The 20,734-nt window shown below is 41.0% G+C and overlaps 1 protein-coding gene across 6 annotated transcripts in view; it reads left to right on the plus strand.

Moving 5' to 3' along the window:
* The window catches only part of CLC-F (chloride channel F), a 116,649-nt gene that overhangs the window by 74,352 nt on the left and 21,563 nt on the right, over positions 1-20,734 (plus strand). For all 6 annotated transcript variants that reach the window (XR_015691851.1, XR_015691850.1, XR_015691853.1 and 3 more), the window contains exons 6-7: positions 17,483-17,725; positions 17,967-18,179. Coding sequence is in view for 1 of the 6 variants with exons in the window: in XM_087684697.1 (XP_087540823.1) it covers positions 17,483-17,725; positions 17,967-18,179 (456 nt within the window). In the remaining 5 variants the exon portion in view is untranslated. The remainder of the gene's footprint in view (positions 1-17,482; positions 17,726-17,966; positions 18,180-20,734) is intronic.

A 20,734-nucleotide genomic window follows, 5' to 3' on the forward strand; every position in this document is an offset into this window, starting at 1 on the left:
GCTTTCCAAAGCAGATGCACAACTCCTTTGTGCCTTTGAGGTATCTCATAATACCTTTCATTGCTTCCCAATGCTTCTTGCCAGGGTTTGCTATGTATCTGCTAACCACTTCAATTGCAAAGGCAATGTCAGGACGTGTAGCAACCATAGCACACATCAAACTGCCAACAGCTGAAGCATATGGTATCTTGGCCATTTCAGCCTTCTCATCATCAGACGTAGGGCTGTCCTCTGCACTGAGTTTCACATGTGGAGGCAATGAAACCCCAATTGTTTTGCCCCCTTCATTTTTAAACCCTGCAAAACCTTGGAGATATATTCCTGTTGAAATAGATAGAGTAATCCTTTTGACCTATCTCTGAGTACTCGCATGCTAAGAATGTGATTTGCACCACTGAGATCCTTCATGTCAAAGCTGCCATGAAGACTTTGCTTCAGTGAGTCCAAGGCATGAGTATCCTTGCCACTAATCAACATGTCATCAACATACAGAATCAAGATAATCAAGCTGCCATTTGCTGCCTTCTTGGTGTACAAGGAGTGATCCACTTGACTTCTATGGAAACCTTGAGACTACATAAATGTATCAAACTTATGATACCATTCTCTTGGTGCTTATTTCAGTCCATACAAACTCCTTTTGAGTTTATATACCATCTTTTCTTTTCCTTTTTTCACAAACCCTTTAGGCTGCTGCATATATATGTCTTCATGCAGATCACCATGTAAGAATGCAATCTTTACATCCATCTGTATGAGCTCCATATCTTCAGTTGCAACCAAGCCCAAAATGGTTCTCAATGTAGTCATCTTGACTACAGGAGAGAAGATCTCATCAAAGTCAATTCCGTCTTCCTACTTGTACCCCTTTGCAACCAATCTTGCTTTGTATTTTGGTGAGGAACCAGAAGTGACCTTCTTCTTGTAAACCCGTTTGCATGGAAGTGTTTTCTGCCCTTTAGGCAACTGCACCAAGTCCCAAGTGCCATTTTTTTCAAGAGATTCTATTTTTGACAACATGGCTTTATACCATTTCTTGCTATCTTGTCTGTCCATTGCTTCCTTGAAGCAAACGGTTCAATACAATCTGTTAACATGATATAATCAGCCACATTGTTTGCGCCAGGAATGAATCTACCAGGTTGTCTAGTAGCCCTAGAAGATCTCCTAACCCAATGATCATTGTTTGCTAGCTGTTGAGCATTTTCAGCTTGCTGTCTTGGCATTTCAACCTGGAAATCAGCATTAACGGCTTGCTGTCCTGGCTGTTCTCACACATGTAGTGGGTCATTATGATGGGCAATAGTTGGCTGATCATTTCCAGTATTATGTATGCATTTAGAGGTTCATTTACAGCAGGTATTTGTTGCTGTACAACGGGTACATTTTACTATCCAAAAGGTATTTTTTCCCGGAATACAACCCTACGGACCTTCTTAGTCTTTTCAGCCTGTTTATGCATGCAATCTTCTTGGAAGATAACATCATTGCTGCATATTACTTTCCTTTTCTCGGGATCCCATAATCTATACCCCATTTCACCCTCGTCACTATATCCTAGAAAAATGCATTTACAGGACTTTGGCTCAAGTTTGCTGCATTTTTCTTTACAAATGTGTACAAAAGCCTCGCAGCCAAACACTTTCAGGTGAGCATATAAAGGTGGCTTGCCCCACCACGCTTCTTGGGGAACTCCCTCCGAAAGATCTGTTTGGTGACCGATTAATTAAGTGTATGGCTGTCATAACAGCCTCTGCCCAAAAACCATGGGTAATGTAGCATGAGACAGCATCGTACGGACCTTATCTTGTATGGTCGGATTCATACGCTTTGCAACTCCATTTTGGGGTGGATTATGGGGGGCAGTGAGCTCCCTCTTGATTTCTTTGCTGTCACAAAATGCCTGAAAAAAGGCTTTGGACACATATTCCCCACCATTGTCAAAGCGAAGACACTTAAGTGTCTTACGTGTCTGATTTTCAGCCAATGCCAAGAATTGTTTAAACTTATTAAGCACATTATCCTTGCTATGAATAGGGTAAACCCATACCTCCTATGTAGCATCATCGACAAAGGTGACAAAATATTTCTTTCTCCCTAAAGATAATCTTGGTATGTGACATACATCTGAATGTACTAACTCTAGAGGAGAAGATTTCAATGAAAGAGAATTTTTATGAGACGTCTGTGCATGTTTACCATAAACACAATGATCACAATTCTCAAAATGAGCATAATGAAGACAAAGCAAGTAACCCAAACGAGAAAGCACTTTCATTCCTGTTTGACTCATGTGTCCCAACCGGGCATGCCACAAGGAAACACTTGGCTGCTCGGTCATGGCAACAAGGGGGTCACGCACACTAGATACATGAAGTGGATACAAAGTATCACTCTTGCAACCTTTGGAAATAGCTCTAGATCCCTTATAGATCTTCCGTTTCCCATCACCAAAGGTGGTATGAAAACCATCATCATCTAGCTGCCCCGTGCTAGTCAAGCTCTTCTTGAGCTGAGGTACATGCCGTACATACTGAAGTGTGAAGACAGAACCATGCTGAATCTGCAACTGCACATTGCCAATACTTGCAATGTCACTCAGGCACACTAGATACATGAAGTGGATACAAAGTATCACTCTTGCAACCTTTGGAAATAGCTCTAGATCCCTTATAGATCTTCCATTTCCCATCACCAAAGGTGGTATGAAAACCATCATCATCTAGCTGCCCCGTGCTAGTCAAGCTCTTCTTGAGCTGAGGTACATGCCGTACATGCTGAAGTGTGAAGACAGAACCATGCTGAATCTGTAACTGCACACTGCCAATACCTGCAATGTCACATGCATAGTTGTCCCCAAGATGGACAACACCATGTCGACCCCTTGTATAGGCAGAGAACCACTCATGATGAGGGGTGACATGAAAGGAAGCACCTGAATCAAGAATCCAGGTATGCATGCCATCATCTGTATCTGTGCAAGTAAAGCATGTGCTCCAAAGGGTGAAGAGACCAAGAGTACGTCATTCCCACTGTCACTGTCATGAGTGACTACATTCACCTCTTCAATTTTGACACTGCTCTTCTTAGGATGACTCTCTTTCTTCTCTTCCTTGCTATCATCTGTTTTCTTGCCCTTTCCTTTCTCTTTTGTCCATTTGTAGTAGTCACGTTTAAAGTGACCCTTCTTGCCACAATGATGGCATTTAACATCTTTGCCACGTGATTTACTGCATCCCTTGCTGTCAGATTTGCCTTTCTTCTGTGATCTGCCCCTAGTATGCAAAGCACTACAAGACTTATTGGATGCATTGTTATGCCGATTCATTTCTTTCATGAGTAGAGCACTCTCTACATCAGCATACAAAAGAATCACATTAGAATTGCTCATAGTCGTCCTGAATGTATTCCAACTCTTTGGAAGAGTGCAAAGCAAGAACGTAGCCTTAAATTCTTCATCAATCAAGAACTTCAAGGCAACCAACTGACTGAAAATGGAGTTGAACTTACTCAAGTGAGTAGACATTGCTGTACCCTCCATACGCAAATCCATAAGCTTTTTCAGCTAGTAAACTTTGCTTGCGGCTGTCTTCTGGGCATATAGTTCTTCCAGTCGAGTCCAAATAGCATAGGCAAAATCCAAACCTTCAATGTTAAACAGCAAGGCATAAAAAATCGATAGCTCAATGGTTGAGCGTACAAGCTCATTTGACTCATCCCAATCTTCCTGTTCCATATCTGCGGGCTTTGCCCCTTTGGTCTTAATCGGCCTTGCTTGCTTCTTTTGCAACAGGATATTATAGCACTGTTTTTGCTAGACTGCAAAGTTATGTGCTCCTTCAAGCCTCTTAATGTGCATGAGATGACTGCTATCACTGCTGCCAGCCATGATTTTCAGTCCAAATGTGATCAGAAAATTCAGCAAATGCAGGCCCAAACTGTCACACAAGTGACCAAGGTACATACAAGTACCAACCAGCAATAATTAACCACGTAAAAGCAGAATTTTCAGATCTGCAAATAAATTTTCAGAAGCATCAAACCTTGTGCTATAGTACTCCACAACTGATTACAGCTGTTCGAGGGACAAATACATCACATTACATGAGAAGTCACAAATTTGAGCTGCAATTTCTGTTGTACATGTACCCACGGGCATAAAATTTGACTTGCATGGTCAAAAGCCCCAAAAATTTTCTGCTCAAAGCATTAACCATACATTTGCACTGTCTTTGACATGCATAGAATATGCTAGTTTTGCCATATAGGGCAATTTCAGCGAAACCCCCAAATTTCACTGACCATTCTGTCCCAATTGCATTAGTACATGTTCCCGAAAGCATAAAACGGGCAAAATTAGCAAAATTTCACAAGATTTTGCAAAAGCCCCAAATTTCTCATGTCCAAATGTTCACCAATGTCAGCCAATCTGACTCAGTTGAACAGAATTTCACCAATATAGTAAAAGCCCCAAATTTTATGGGTCCAATGTTGAGAAATTTCACTCAGATGAGCAAAATTTCAATAATTTTGGTGAAATTCCCAATTCAAATGCGCACAATGTCTGCAAATTCTGACACGGATGCCTAAATTTTGCATGAACAGTGCGCAATCTGGAGAAGCGCCAAATTTCTGGGCTTAGATTGCACAAAAAGTTGAAGTTGTGCCTCCACGCGTGAACCCTAGGTAGGGGAATTTAAAAAAAAAAGATTTTGAAGAGAAAAAATGTTGGATGACGGGTCCGTTGACCTGGTGTGTAGGTTGCCGCCTCATCGCTTGTCCGTTCTGTCACGTGCTGACAATTGTGTGGTTGCCGCTTGGTCGTTCATCACCGCATCCTGCTCGCCCACTAGTTACTAGCTGGTCGTTCGTCAGCTGCAGTGGCCTGCTCCCCCGCTCAATTGGTCGTTGATTGTCCACGAGTCCAATCAAGTCTGTGTCATGCTTCTGCACCAGTCGATTGCCTCTTCTGTACTTGTTGACTGCCTCTCTTGCTTATGAGCCTGCTTGTGACTCTTGCAACACCTGCCGTCTGCTTCATCTCGAGAAGCGTGGACTCCTTGTCACAGCTCTGATACTTGTTTGCAGTGAGGGGCAAGCACGAGGATCAAGACACTCAGTGGGTGTTAGCAGTAGTGTGTGTGTGAGAGAGAGAGAGAGAGAGAGAGAGAGAGAGAGTAGTAGTGGAGAGAGTGAATACGATTTTTGGGTACAATGACGAGTGTACCACTTTAGGTTTATATATATATATATATATGAAAGTATAAGTGCTAAGGGTGTGTTCACACCCGAGCACATTTAAAAGGCACGAGGGCGTTTATTCCCAACATCTCTTAGTTGAGAAAGAACAATTCACTTAGGGTACACGGCCATTCATTTCATGGGCTTTAAGTTGGACATGCATCTCACTTCTTTGTATGCTTGTCTTTTCTCCCATTTGTGAGAGTGCAATGTGGAAGCGAATGACCAAGATAGAGTGAATAGAGAGAGAGAGAGAGAGAGAGAGAGAGAGAGAGAGAGAGAGAGAGAGAGACAGTGAAACACAGAAAATCTGCAGTGAAGAATGTTGTATAAGGATACAGAATTATACACAGGTGCAGAGAGAATATCTGTGTATGTCTCCATCTCGAAGATCTCGGTCTCCGTCAGCCTCGAGAGCAATCTCCGTGGTCTGCAGTCTAAAATCTGTGAGGCACAACTGACGAAGGCTGCTGAATAAAAAACCTATTTATAGGCTGAAAATAATGGCCAGAATATACAGGTCGGCAGCTGACCAGACAGCAGCTGTCTGCCATGTGGCACACAACCTGCCCCTGTCGCTTGCTGCACAAGCTGCTTCTGCTCCCCCTGCCAGTCTAGGAAATGTCCAGCTCTAACACCATCCACATTGGTATCTTGGGGAGAGAAGGGGTGCTTCTCCTTCCACCATCTTGTGGTGCGTTTTTTGGGGGGGTTCTTCTCTTTGTGCTTACAAGGTCTTGGTTTTTCATACCATTGTATCATCATTTGTTCGCAATCTAGATGATCATGATTGTAAAAGGGCGCTTGGGTAAGTGAACAATTCCCTTGTGAGGGCGTTGTCTAAGCGGAACTGTTGCATAGTATTTTGCTTAAGCATGACATTTGGCAGTTCCCTTTGCATTACCCCATGCATTTGTATTAGCATTTTGCTTTGGTAAACATGCATTTGTGCATATTTATCTCTTTTTAGTGAGAGAGTAGTCGCCTTGGACCCACCATAGTAGCTCACATGGCAGTCTCTTAGGGTAGTCTCTCTAGCAACATCTTGCACATATCCTCCATATGTTCTTCTTTAGTAACACATATGGGTGGATAGGTTTAATTTTTGTTTTGTGATGTGTTGGATGTGACCAATCCTTTTACTTCTTGTTAAGGTACACATAGTTAATAGGATCAAACCAAAGTGGAAAAAAAAGGCAAACCAAAAAAACAAAAAAAGTTCAAGTTGGTTTTATCACCTTTGCAGTATGTTGTAGGCCATTGGGCAGGCGATGAGCACCCTTTATCTAATACCTTTGCCTCTCCGGGGTGACCCTTTGGGCTCCCTTGGTAAGATAACCATCGCCTCTATAGTCTTGGTAGGTCCTTGGGTTATTGGCCGGATGCTTTGGTTGCTTTGAAGTGGGATGCTTGTAGTGTGTGTTGGCTGCCTATAGTAGTTGTTGTCATCTCTATGGGCAATTGATAGTTGTGTTTTGCAGCTAGTTGCTTGTTGCCTTGGTTTTTTGGATCATCTCCAGCTTGCTATTCAATGTTCAGAGCTACTACTTAGTACTATTTTTAAAGCTTGATTAAGATGCTACAGATCTGTGTTTGTGCTTGCTGATCACATTTGGAGATTGTCTGTTGTGTTTTTGGATGCATACAAAATACAACACTCTGTGTAGCTCATACTCTTTGCATTGGTCCTTCGAACGCACAGGGGCTTGAGGTTTTATATTCACTCTGCATAGTGTGTTTACTGCATTGAGCATCTCAGCATTGTATCTATTAAATTGATTCATCTTCAATGTTAATTGTCTTTTAGTTACCTTGACCCAAGGGAGTTTTATTATCAGTTTGCAATTATATTTGTGTTCTGTGTTCGAGTATTTCTTTACATCCCCATGCTAGGAGGATAAAATTTGCTACTACCCTGACTCCATACATGCCTTTGGCTCTCGTTTTTCATATATGAATTATTTAATTTCTATAGCAAAGAAGAAAAGAATGTTGTCTCCAAACTTATGACCCACAAATGAAAGATAAAGAGGCCTGAAATAGCCAAGATCAAATTTTTACATGAGTAAGCATCCACTTCTTAATGAAAATTTGGATATGATTAAGAGCTTGCTAATCCTTGGCTGATTAATAATTATTAATAAGTAAGCTGTTCATTGGGCCAAACTTAAGCTTTGGGTCTACTGCACATTTGAACTAAGTTGTTTATTAGGCAAAACCTTGAAATGGTCACTAAACCTTAAAAATCACAGAATTTCTATGGTTCTTTGGAAATTGTACATGTCTCAAGTTCCTTTTGCCTTGCCCTTGCAATACATAACCCATGCACTTGTCCATTGCATGCTGAGTGTCAAATGCTTCATTGCTTGTGTAATAGTCACCATGCCAAGAGCTAGGACTACTAGAATTAAGATCATTTTAATTAAAAATCTTAGGTGAGGTTCAATTAAATCATTAAAGTTTATTTCTCATTCTAATGGCACAATCTCTGCCCACTCTCCTATAGCTTTTTGATTGTACATAGATGAGTTTGCTAAGTTTATAGATAGAAGATGTGATAGTAGTGCATTAACATTTGTAGAGGGCTGCCATCACGATTGGAGGTACAGGAGCTTGGGGTGGCACATTTGGAAGGTGTGCCAAGTAGTCTTTAGCAAATGGATCCCTTTAAGGTACACCACCTTGGTGGAGCTTTGGTCATTCGTCATCTACTCTCTTTGTGGGCACTCGACAGGAGATATGGTCCTTGTTTCTCCACATTTTGAATTATCATAGCTTGTATTTCACACTACAGGATTGCAAGCCTTGGTGGGGGCCCCATTCCCCCTGGACTGCTATGAGATGCATTATATTCATCTCTCGTAGACTTTAGCTCCAGCCATGCAATTGAGGCGATGTACTTCTTTGATATTTGTCGAGTACATGCAGTAACAGAATTGGTCATGCTTCATTCTTGTAACGTGCCCGTGTCCAAGCACGTCTAGCGGTTCACCGAGAAATGAGTCTAAGCGACCCCGCCCGACACTTCCATGGAATGCCATGGGGTTTGTCGCCTAGGGTTTTTTGAGTCTGCCTCGCAACGGAACGTTCGCGACCGAACCCACTAGGATCGACTTGAAACTTGGGTCCCAAGTGGTCAAGGTCTCCTGATAGCATTCTAGCGTCGGGTCCTAGACATACTACTTTACGCAGAGATACCCAATCTGAAGCAGATCCATGCCGCACTTGGTTTAAAGAGAATGGGAAATAAGAGGGATGTGCCGCTCAACCTCTCTGCCCGTAGAACATAGTTCCATTCCGGTCCCCTAAAACAGCATGAACCAAGGTTCTTACCTAACAATTTCTAAAGGTCACATGATAGTAAAACCTTGTGAGAAGCCTCCCAGTTCTCTGGGACCACCCTACCGTAGAACGGACCCATTGGGGATTTTGCCCACCCGCTTCCCTTGGTAGTTTTAGTTTTCTAATTAGCTCCTATCACATTTATGTGTGACATTCAAAGTCAACTTTCTTAATTAAGTCTTATAGGAACAAGGTTCGTTCGTGTAATTTGTGGCACCGACACGAAAACAGTTCAAATAGTTCTTTTGACAAACAAGTTCCTTAACTTATTTTCCAGTTAATCTTTGTCTCCTACCCATATAGGAGAAATTATGTATTCCTTCTGTCCAACAGAAGTATCTGGTCAAAATCACATGGTACCATAATTTCCATCCATTATCTAGAATAACATCTTTCAACGCCACAGAGGTTGGGCTTACGACAGTCTTCAACTTCGGTTTGGACTTGGCAAGGGGTGTCTAGAGCTCCACTTGACCCTAAGCGACCTAAGAGTGAGACACGACTTCCGTGGTTGGCCTTTTCACCACTCGACCTTTGGCCCGTGAGTCGAGCATTGCCCTTCTCGGATTGCAACACGGTGTGACCTTGGAGATGATCCACCTGTGTAAAATATCATTCCTTAATTAATCCAATTAAGAATCAAGCACAAATAAGGCATTTAGTCCTAATGTCATTGTCCATGAAAACATTCCTTTATTCCCATGGCAACTTGTCATCATAGATCCGTGCCAGGCATTTACCATCAATCACAAGCACTTAGAATAATCATCCAAACTACAATCCAACAATTAGCTGGATGTAAAAACATTTAGGGTGTTGTTCGATGATCAACCAACAACCGATTCTATCTTTTTCCAAACAATGCGATAAAGGTCACGGGGGGATCAAAGAGCGATATTGTGCAGAATTTTAATTGACTTTATCTTCCTTTCCCCTAAAGAATGTGAGACAAATTTGTAACGATGCAAGACTATCTTCTAATGCAAAGTAATCTCTGAATTATTGTGTGAGTTGTACTCAATTCATGGTTTGGTAGCACAAGATAACTCTTTAACCATTACTCAATGCGAAACCTTCATAGGATGGATGCAAGACTTTACAACATGTGTGGTCACCCTCTAACAAGGGGAAAAGAAGAAGAATCCTCCTTAGATTATTCTCCCTCGTTCTCTCTCAACCTCTCTGTTACCTCTCTCTCTCTCTCTCTCTCTCTCTCTCTCTCTCTCTCTCACAACCGGCAGCAAGATGCCCTATGCTTGCTTTGGGAGGGGAGGTGTGTGGAAGAGGTGTGGTGGTGGTGGTCTTTCCCCACCCACCACTTGTCATAAGCATGGCGGACTGGTTGAGAGGGAGGGGAGGTAGTAGGCCCGTATGCAACCTGTTGGAGTCATGATGGGCGATTCAGTGATGAGGCCAAAGGAATACCACACACTTCGATTCAAAACAGAGGCACGAGATACGATTCTCCACCCAACCTTGCCTAGTTAATTGCTGGCAACTCCCATCGTGATCCGATTGCCAGTTGTCAATTCTTGGTGAGTCTTACTATTCTTGGGCTCTCTTTCATTCTAGGCTCCCCTAAACCCCATTCGGGCGCCCAAGGCCCCCGGACGGTCATCTCTCGTGCTTGTTTCCCGTAATTTACCTTATTTATGTAACATTTCCTTCCCTTTAAGAATCGGTTTCGTCCTCGAAAACGATACTTGGAAGGTCTAACTGTAAATTGGGAAACCTTTTCCTTAAGATACTTACTCGCTCCTATGTTGAGCTTTCTTCTGAACAATCTTTCCATTTGACCAAACATTCTTGATAAATAGTATTCCTTGTTCGTCTGTTACGAACATTTAATATTCTTTCTGGTTCATGTGGATTAGATTGGTCATCTATTAACTCCTCAATGTTATCATTTAGGATTAGATTATCCAAATCACCCAGCTTCTTCTTTAACTTACTTACATGAAAATCTGGATGTATTACTACCAGAAGGCAGTTGGAGCCTGTAAGCCTGTTCTCCCACTTTTTTAAGTATTGTGAAAGGACCACAATACCTGGGTGAAATTTTTGCACATTGTCCCGTTTTCATGGTTTTAGTTTGTTCAGGCACTTTAAGATAGACCAATTCTCCTTCTTCAAAGGAGATGTCTCTTTGGTGAGGATCTGCATAAGCTCTAGCTCGATTTTGAGCTTTCTTAATATTTTCTTGAGCAAATTTTAACATACTGTTCATATCCTCCAAAAAATCCTTGGCTGCCTGAACCTTTTCCTTATGCATTCCTACTGCATGAGGAGCTCTGGGCTGAAATCCATACATTAACATAAATGGACTATATCTAGTGGAAGAGTGCTTGGCACTATTATATGCAAACTCTGCTATCGATAGATACTCTTCCCAATTAGTTTGCCTTTTACTTACATATGCCCTGAGCATATCTTCAAGGATTTGGTTAACCCTTTCAGTTTGCCCATCTGTTTGCAGGTGGTCCGCCGTACTCATGTTAAGTTTAGTATCCGACTTCCTAAATACCGCACGCCAAAATTGACTATCAAATTTTCTATCCCGATTAAAAACTATATTTGCCGGAAGGCCATACAATCGGTATATGTTCTCTACGAACAATCTAGCCAATTCTGATGTTTTAACATCAGTTGAAGTTGGAATGAACCTAGCCATTTTGGTTAACCTATCCACAATCACCCACACAGAGTCGTGCCCCCTCCATGTTCTGGGTAATGCAACAATAAAATCCATGGAGATACTCTCCCATTTTCCCGAAGGAATCTCTAATGGATGGAAAAGTCCTTCCATTTTCAATCTTTCAGCTTTATTAACCTGGCATTTATTACATTTGACCACATAGTGAAGGACGTCCTTATTCATTCCAGGCCAATAGAACTGCCTTTTAATAAGACTATAAGTCTTATTAACTCTTGGATGTCCTGCGCTAGGGGTATCATGACACTCAAAGAGTATCTAGCGCCTTATTTCTTTATCTTTCGGACACATACCCTACCCTTGTAGAGTAAATAACCATTATTAATGGTAAAATTCTTCCACTTGAATCCGGTTTGAGTAACCCCTAATGCTCCATTTCCTTGTTGAACACCCTCCGATATTCCTTCCTCAGTGGAGCCTCTTCCATTTGGATCCCCATTTTTTATTGCTTCCCATATGTTGGAATATGCCGGATCAACCTGGCATTTCCCTTTTAAAGATTCAAGCAAGTCGGAAGTGAACTGAGTAAAACTCAATTCATTTATGATGGGCATTCTGCTGAGTGCATCAGCTACTATATTATACTTTCCTTTTCTATACCTTATCTCATAGTCGAACTCTTGGAGGAGTTCGGTCCATCTGGCTTTACGCCCTTGTAGATCCGGTTGGTCATTAAGCCACTTAATGCTTTCATGATCCGACAAGATCAACAGTTTGGCATCGTACAAATAATACCTCCATTTCTTCATTGCATGTACTATTGCATACAGCTCCCTCTCATAAACATAATAATTCTGTTTTGCACGGTCTAATTTCTTGCTTTCAAAAGCAACTGGTCGACCTTCTTGTTAATAAGACTGCGCCTATCACCTTATCATTGGCATTGGCTTCAACCACAAATGGTTTATTGGGATCCACAATTAATAGTACTGGAGCTGTAGCAATAGCTACCTTAAGTTTTTGAAAACTTTCATTTTGGTCTGCTCCCCAATTAAAGCTCTTTCCTTTCCCTTTAAGTTGGTTTGTCATTGGAACAACTATTTTGGCATAATCTCGAATGAATCTATGATAAAATCCAGATAAACCTAGGAAGATCTGCAGCTCTTTCAGGTTTCTTGGAGATAGCCATTCAATAATTGCCCTTATTTTTTTTGGATCCATCTTGATTCCCTCTTTTGAGATAATATGCCCCAAATATTTGACCTCTTGTGTGAAGAATTCACATTTAGTTTTCTTCGCATAAAGGGAATGTGTTCTTAACAGTTGGAATACTGATTGTAAGTGTTCCAAATGTTCTTCTCTTAATTTACTAAAGATCAAGATATCATCCAAGAAGACTACTACAAAATGTCCTAGATAGGGCCGTAACACACTATTCATCAGCTTCATAAAGGTAGTTGGTGCATTAGTGAGGCCAAAAGGCATCACCAGAAAATCATAATGTCCGTATCTAGTACGAAATGCTGTCTTAGGAACATCTTGTGCCTTAATTCTTACTTGGTGATAGCCTGATCTTAAATCTATCTTTGTGAAGAATTTTGCCCCCTGTAATTGATCAAAAAGATCTTCCACAAAGTCGCATAGAACCATCTTTTTTCTTTACTAATAAAATTGGCGAAGCCCAAGGTGAATTACTGGATTGTATAAACCCTTTATCAAGGTAATCCTTAATTTGTCTTTCAACTTCTTGGTGCTGTGTTTCACTTAACTTATAAGGTGGCTTAGAAATAGGGTGTGTATCCTTATTTGTGTCAATTGGGTGATTTATATCACCCCTCTCTATTGGAAGGCCACTTGGTAAATCAGAAGGAAACACATCTTTAAAGTCATCTAACAAACCACTTAAATTTATTATTTACATTCAACTCACAAACATAAGAAAATTGTTGCTTTATATTACAGAAAGTAAAAGTGTTTTGTACAGAAAGAGACCATAACATATATACCTCACAAGCTTCCTTCTTTATCAGCTTCTGAACCTCAGTGGAACACAACAAAGGATTATCAGATACTTCATGTTCACCTTGAATCACAAAAGTATTACCATCCCTTTCAAATTCCAGTGTATTATGATGATAACTACGTTTTAAGGATGGTTCCAATCCCCATAGCCACTCCCTCCCTAAAGCAATATCGGCTCTTTCCATATTCATAATTTGGAAATCAAGTTTATCTTTATATCCTTGGATCTCAATTTCCAAATTGGATACCATTGTATCCCATATTTTATTATCTTGATCTTGCATCATACGAACAACATATTGATGTCCACTCTTTTGTTGGGGAAGTTTCAATTTTTTGACAAGTGCATAATTTATGAAATTGTGGGTAGCGGAGTCATCAATCATGACTCTAACCCTCTTTCCAGCTATCAATCCATGCACTTTAACTAAATCATGTGGCCCAAAGGTAGACTGCCACATAGAAGTTGACATACAACACCTGTGTTGTACATCCTTGTGCAAAACCTCTAAAGATTTATGCCTTTCATGCCCCTTTTATTCTAGAGTTTGCACTACATGGATTTGTTTTTCTTTTCCCTTGCCCTTGTCCTTATCCTTTCCTTTATCTTCCCCCTTTTTCATTTGAGGGCAATTCCAGGCAGCATGGTTAGGGGATAGGCAATTGAAACACAACTTTTCTTTTTTGGCCTTATCAAAGTCATCTGGACTTAACTTTGGCCTTACATATTGTTTCTTTTCAAAAGGTTGTTTCTTGCCCTTAAAAAATGGCATTTTCCTTTTAAATTTGCCTACAAATTTTGAGGTTTTCAATTCCTTAGTCTTGGGCTCCGTATCAGTGAGACTAGTGAGTGTACCTGGACGTGTACTATCTTCATTGATTAATGCAAATTTAATTGCCTCTTCAAGCGTCTTAGGCGAACTCCTTTTTACTTCCTTTTTACAGGCCTTATCTAGTTCCCTAATGAATCCTCTTGTCTTTTGAAATTCATCAATTCCTTCCAATTTGAGGATTATCTCACGATATTCCTCTAGATATGTCAGCAGGGGTCCCTTTTGTCTGACATAATCCCAATCTTCCTAATTTCTTTCCATTTCATTTTGAGGAAGGAATTCTTTCAAAAAGACAGATTCAAATTGAGCCCAAGTTTCAGGTATTTTATTTGCCTCCTTTAAAGTTTGCTACCATTTATACGCCTTTGGCCCCAAAGTTAAATTGGCCTCCAGCGCTTGGAGATGTGGTGGAGTATTTTTAAGTTTGTGTAAAGGACGGTCATCCCTCGTGCCTGCGTAATTTACCTTATTTATGTAACACAACCGGTCTATGAATCACATAAAGCGGTAGTTCCTTCAATTAACACCTGGACTTTACATACACATATAAACAGAGACCTCTCTCCCTCGCTCAACATTAGATTGGTCCCGAAGACCGGCGCCCCTCTCAGTATTTCTTTATCAATTAAAAGATAGAAAATTACAAAAATGGTAATGTTCCAAAATACATAACCTGTGAATAGTTGGTTTTCATCTCTTCTAAGTAAATCCCAGCTGTATAGTAAGAGTACAGCATGTCTAGATCAACATCCCTTACTGTCCAGCATGTGCAGAATTCACTGTTCTTACTGTCCAGCACACTGTTCTTATTGTTCAACATGAGCAAAGTTCACTGTTCTTACGATTCAGCATGTGCAGAGTTCACTGTTCTTATTCAGCACGAGCAGAGTTCACTGTTCTTATTCAGCATGAGCAGAGTTCACTGTTCTTACGATTCAGCCTGAGCAGAGTTCACTGTTCTTGTTCAGCATGAGCAGAGTTCACTGTTCTTACGATTCAGCATGCTTATGATTCAGCATGAGCAGAGTTCACTGTTCTTATGATTCAGCATGTGCAGAGTTCACTGTTCTTATTCAGCATGAACAGAGTTCACTGTTCTTACGATTCAGTATGTGTAGAGTTCACTGTTCTTACGATTCAGCATGTGCAAAGTTCTCTGTTCTTATTCAGCATGAGTAGAGTTCACTGTTCTTACCATTCAGCATGTGCAGAGTTCACTATTCTTACGATTCAGCATGTGCAGAGAAAACACAGAATTGTACCTTTGATGAAATCAATCCATCATGCAAAGCATTTCTTCAGAGGATAGAGAGAGAGGTGATCAGAGGGAGCAAGCTCTACCTCGTGCTTGAGTCAGAGATGTAGAAGTACTCTCCATGACTGGTTTTCTTGCAGCAATCTGCCCTCAGCTCCTCCTAACTTCATTCTCCCTTCTGCCCCTTATGCCTATTACGTTTTTTTTAATGTTCTCTCTCTCTCTTTCTCTCTCTCTCTCTCTCTCCCTCTCTTTTGGGAATTTGTGCCACATGGCATACATGTAAGAATTTTCCCGTTTAAACCTTCCAGTCTAAAATTCTCCATGATCGGTGCAAAATTTGATCTCGGCACAGACCAGAGAATTAATCCTCGTGTAAAAACGAAGACAATGACGCGAAAAAATTCTGGGGTCCAAAAATAGTAACTTCCTAAATTTTAGGAATGGTGACCCCTGCATTCCTTAAGTTGTTCTGTGCAACTTTTATCATTGCGACCACATCGAAAGTGTAATGTGGCTCAGTTACAGCTACTTTTATTCCGTGAGCATTCTCACATGTGCATCTTCTATCTTGGCCAGGCTCGTTGTCCAGCACCATCTCTAGTGGCTAAGCACACAGTCCCAAATCACTGGCATTCTATTCTTCAGTGCCCATTCAATATGAAATTGGTCCTAAGGCTCAGACAAACCATTAGTCCAATTTGTCCCAATGGCTGCCTCTTCTGGCCATGCAAAGATTCCGCTTATTCCAAGAGAACTCTGGGGGTAAAAAGCAACAGCAACAAAAGAAAAGAAAAATAAAATATTTATATCAGTAAATAAGAAAAGCATCTGTAATAAGTATCACCACCTGGTGACACCCGTGGCCTCCCTCGTCCATCATTTTCATCATCGTGTCCTTCCTCCCCACCTCAACATCATCGACGTCCCACTTCCCCTCACCACCTGTTCAGCGGCGGCCGGCCGGGGGGGGGGGGGGGGGGGGTTATTACGAATGGAACGTTACAATTCCCGCAAAAATAGAAAGAAGATCCGGATCAAGAGCAGGCCGCATTGCATATTTGTAGAGGGTTAGCTTGGGCATCATGGCCATTTCACATTTGGTTCTGTTTTACTCCACTATGTTGTGTCTTGCTTCCTTGCTGTTCAATTGTTTCCCCTCACTTTTCCGGGAGTTCTAGATGGCGTTGCCTAGGTTTGTCTCTTGATGGGCTACCAAAATCGTGTTGTCAAGGGAGCGCTTGATAGGCACGTTACTATAACATTGAAAAGCATCTCCTTTTTGGGCTCTTGCTTTCTATGCATGAATGCCATGGTTTTGCACCAATAAATTCTGACGTCACATACTTCTAGGAATTGGATACTTATGTATGGCTGTGTAGAGTTCCTTCTATTCCCATCCTCCCATAGTGTGTAGAGCTGATGTTTGCTGTGGGTCCCACACCATTCTCAAAAGAATTTGTTCATGGTCATTTGTCTGCTGACACATAGGGCTATGAGTGGGTATCTAAAGTTTGTAGTTATTTGTCAAGCTAAAGTTTAGAGTTATTTGTCAAGCTTCTACACCACATGAATGAAGTTCGCATAAAAGGCTCTCAGAAAAGTGCCATCACGTTCCTGCATTTATGAGTGGAGGCTTCATCTTTATGTGGCATTGTTTGTTTTATTTTATGTATTTTCAATGAACTTCTGGAGGTTGCAAGTTATTCTGGTGTTGCTATTGGGACTTTTGTATGCAATGTTTCCAGCTCTCTATGATGCTTTCTGGCTATTGCAGACTGCAGCAACCATGAGTTCAAGGGTCAGGGTCCAGACTGATTCTACAGTCATCCTGTTGAGAGTTTCTTTTGGGTCTTTGTTTGACATGTGCCTTGCTTCTAGGCTGTGGGGACTAGAAAAGATGATGTGACTAGTATATTGAAGTTGCTAATTGTGCTGCTACTTTTCTTGTTTCTATTTCTTGGTCTTCTAATTTCCCTTTTTATAACCTTGTTAACAAAAACACTGGAGTGCGTTTTGACTTGTAGCTTCCAGTAGTCATGTCAAAATACCAGGCTTGAACAAATGTTTTAATGTTTGCCACAAGTTTGCCTAGTTGTACTGATGTTAGCCAGGTTTTTACTATTCTGTTTACAGGGTGCAGTGGGACTTGCTATATGGGTGCCAGCTGTTGCAAAGAAACCTGGTTCTCAAAATTCTTCATCAAGCTCTCTTCTGTCCCCTCGGGGGTATGCAGGAGTTCCAAGTAGCTCACATCCTGAACATGCCCAACGGGCATGGATTATGAGGAATGATGAAACGAGTGTTGAATTGTGTACCATCCATGGTACTGTGGGCCCTGATATGGTCTCGGAAGAAGGACTTCTTGAAGAGTTGAAGGTCTGATGTCTCCTTTGTACCTGTCCTTTACATATATTCCACTGTGTTTGATCCTGACTTGAATTCAGTTTGGCCAGAGATGACCCCACACTTCTTTCTCAATCATGAAGCTATTCTTGGCCTTTACACTAGTTTGTGCTGCAGTGACTTATCTTAATCCATGCTACCACTTTGTCATGATGTAGCAAATCCATGTTCTTGGGATTTTGTTAATGATGAGTTAGTGAATGAACGATTTCAGGTTGAACAAGCCATGTCAAAGAAGTTTGTGAAGGTGCATGCTACAGCAACAGTGAAGGAAGCAGTCAAATTAATGATTGATGCTGGGCAGCATTGTGTTCTTGTGGTAGATGAAAATGATTTACTTGAGGGTATTATGACCTTATCTGATCTTCAGAAGAATGTTCTCAGGGCAGCAATGGCAACTTCTTGGGGTGATACAACAATGTTTGATGTAAGCTTTAAATTCTAAAATCTGTGAAACCAGTAGAGCCCTTGATTTGAATGTACTTTTTTTTTCTCTCTTTCTCTGTTTTTGGTTTTTCTTTTTCAGCTTTTGTTCCTGATATGGCCTCATCAAATGATCCTAATTGTCATTGTAGCTCAATTATCCGGTCCTTTTGTATTTAATTTTGAGTTTTCATATAAAATTAATGAACCAGCTAGTAAGCTAAGCCGTACTCCCTTTCAGTTTGGTAGTTGGACTTGCTGAGTTTTTCAAGCTGACATTTAACATGATCTTCCAATGATTGCCAAGTTTATTTTTAACATATATTCTTACTATCTGCAGGATGCTAATATACTGCATATCATTAATACATCATCCTGTAGCTTATAGTGAATAGACTTGTTGTGTTGTTCAATATCTTTATATGCATGATTTATGAAATGACTTGTGCCAGGCTGCAAGGACTATTCAATAAGGTTTCAACTGGGTTGTGTGAATATTTGGCAATAATTTCTTTTTAAAATGCCATTAGAGAGAGGACTCTTCTATCCTGAGGGAGGTTCTCTTCACAGTTAGCTTCTGTAGTGGGGAAGTTCTTTGCCTTTCTTGAGCTGTTGGCTCATATACAAATACAAAGACTTCTGGGCATCAAGGGGGTTAGAGCTATAATGGAGAGCATCAGGGAAGTGTTACACCTGCACTGGAGGTGTCACCCTTGTTTTGAGTTGTCTTTGCATATTGAGAGTTCTTGCCACCTCTGGTTTTCCCTTGTGAAGAAGAGGCAATTAGACCCCTCTTTGAATAAGAATTTGGGAAGTACTTATTCATCATGTAACCTTGTAGAACTGACATTTAAACTCATTAGAAGGTTAGTAAGTAGGGCAATGAAATGATGTGTTGGATAAAGTGAAAGTATTTTTTGGGCAGCTTGTTTAAAATGAATGTAACCTGATTGTCATTTGACTTCAGTGAGCCAGTAGTGGTAAAGTTAGCAAGTAGCCACCTATATTTGGTTAGCTTGACTTTTAGGTCATCCTCTTTCTTAATAGAAAACTCTTGAAGCTCAAAGTTAAGATTGATACAACATGTTCAATCTCTTGCTGCATAGTAGTCAAGAAGATGGCTCCAACGCTCAAATGCAAGGGGAGAGTGCTGCGATTGCAAATGGAACTTAGGAAGCGATTTTTCCATTAACTAAATTTGGGCTCTGGCATTTCAAGCTCTCCGTTATGGATGTGATTAGGGTGAGTCAATCGAGGGTCTAGCATAGGCTTTGGGTCAATAACTAGGTCCCAAAGACCTTGGAATTCAAGCACTTGTTGTATAAAGTTAGACCAAGTGGTGAAATTTGACCCATTAAAACGAGTCTTCTCCGTGAAGGCCTTCTTGGTCATAGAAATAGGATTGGTAGTGTGGAGTAAGGAATAGGTTGGGTTGGGCGGAAGAGTGGAGTACACTTGGAGATTAAGTCTAGAGGGCCTACTATGCAAGCGAGATGTGTGCATAGTGGATCCAAAAGCGGGTGTGGGCAGACTAGGCATGGGCGTGGTAGCCGACGGATGGGGATGCGGTAGGCAGAGGATGGAAATCCCTGGGCCAGAGTGACCCATGGAGTGAGGGATGGTGCACCATAGGCGGAGAAAATCCTTTGCGTTTGAGAGGCTAATAGATGGGGGGGTGGATGTCCGAGGGCAATGAGGGGGATGCCTATCATAGCCATCCTAGGATAGATAGATGTGCTTACTTGCAAGTGTGTGTAAGGCACAATTTTAAAAGATGGAATTCTTGCTAACAATGTACCAGGGTACAGAGTGGCTATGGATAGCCAACATTGGTGATGAAAAAGAAAAGGTACTAGGAATTGAAATAGATGATTCAAATCCTAGCTTGCTTGATGCAGGCGTAGGATGCAATCCTAAATTATTGAAAGCAGAATAAAGAAAATCTATGTGTTGACTAGAAGATGGAGGAATGAAAGGAATTAGAGAAAAAGAACTACCAATACAATACTCGAATGAAATAGAAGTGTTGGATATACTTTGGGAAGTATGTTTGCTTCGAGAGTCTCCTTGATTTACATTTACATACTTAAACCTATAATTATCCAAATTGTGCATACCAACAAGAAATAATAGGGGAGTGTTTTGATTCAAATAACTCAAAAGAGTTAGACGGACTTGGCATTGGGCCTAGCTATGATGAAGACGATGGATTGCAACTTGTCCCAAATGCCATATGTTCTCCTTGATTGGAGAGGTGACTAGCCTCACAAACCGATTTGGATGGATTAGGAGCAAGAATTTCAGGAGTCGGAGAGTAGACTGTACTTGATGTGTAAGCATTCTTGGAACTCCTCATCTACCATGAAATGTGTATTTGTCCAAGAAAAAGGTGAAGATGAAGCGTCGTCTTCCTCATCGAGTCCATAATGTCTCCTTGGGATCTCCAGACTATTGCATTTTGGTGACCGGTGTGTTGTCCTACCATATTTAGTACTATCTTAGCTTGGATTGGTTGTTATAGCACTTAGCTTCTGTCTCTGGTAGAGGTCTACTCTCTTT

This window comes from Lygodium microphyllum, chromosome 9 (genome assembly GCF_053477565.2).
Source record: "Lygodium microphyllum isolate KBCC chromosome 9, Lygodium_microphyllum_v1.1.10, whole genome shotgun sequence".
Lineage (NCBI taxonomy): Eukaryota > Viridiplantae > Streptophyta > Polypodiopsida > Schizaeales > Lygodiaceae > Lygodium > Lygodium microphyllum.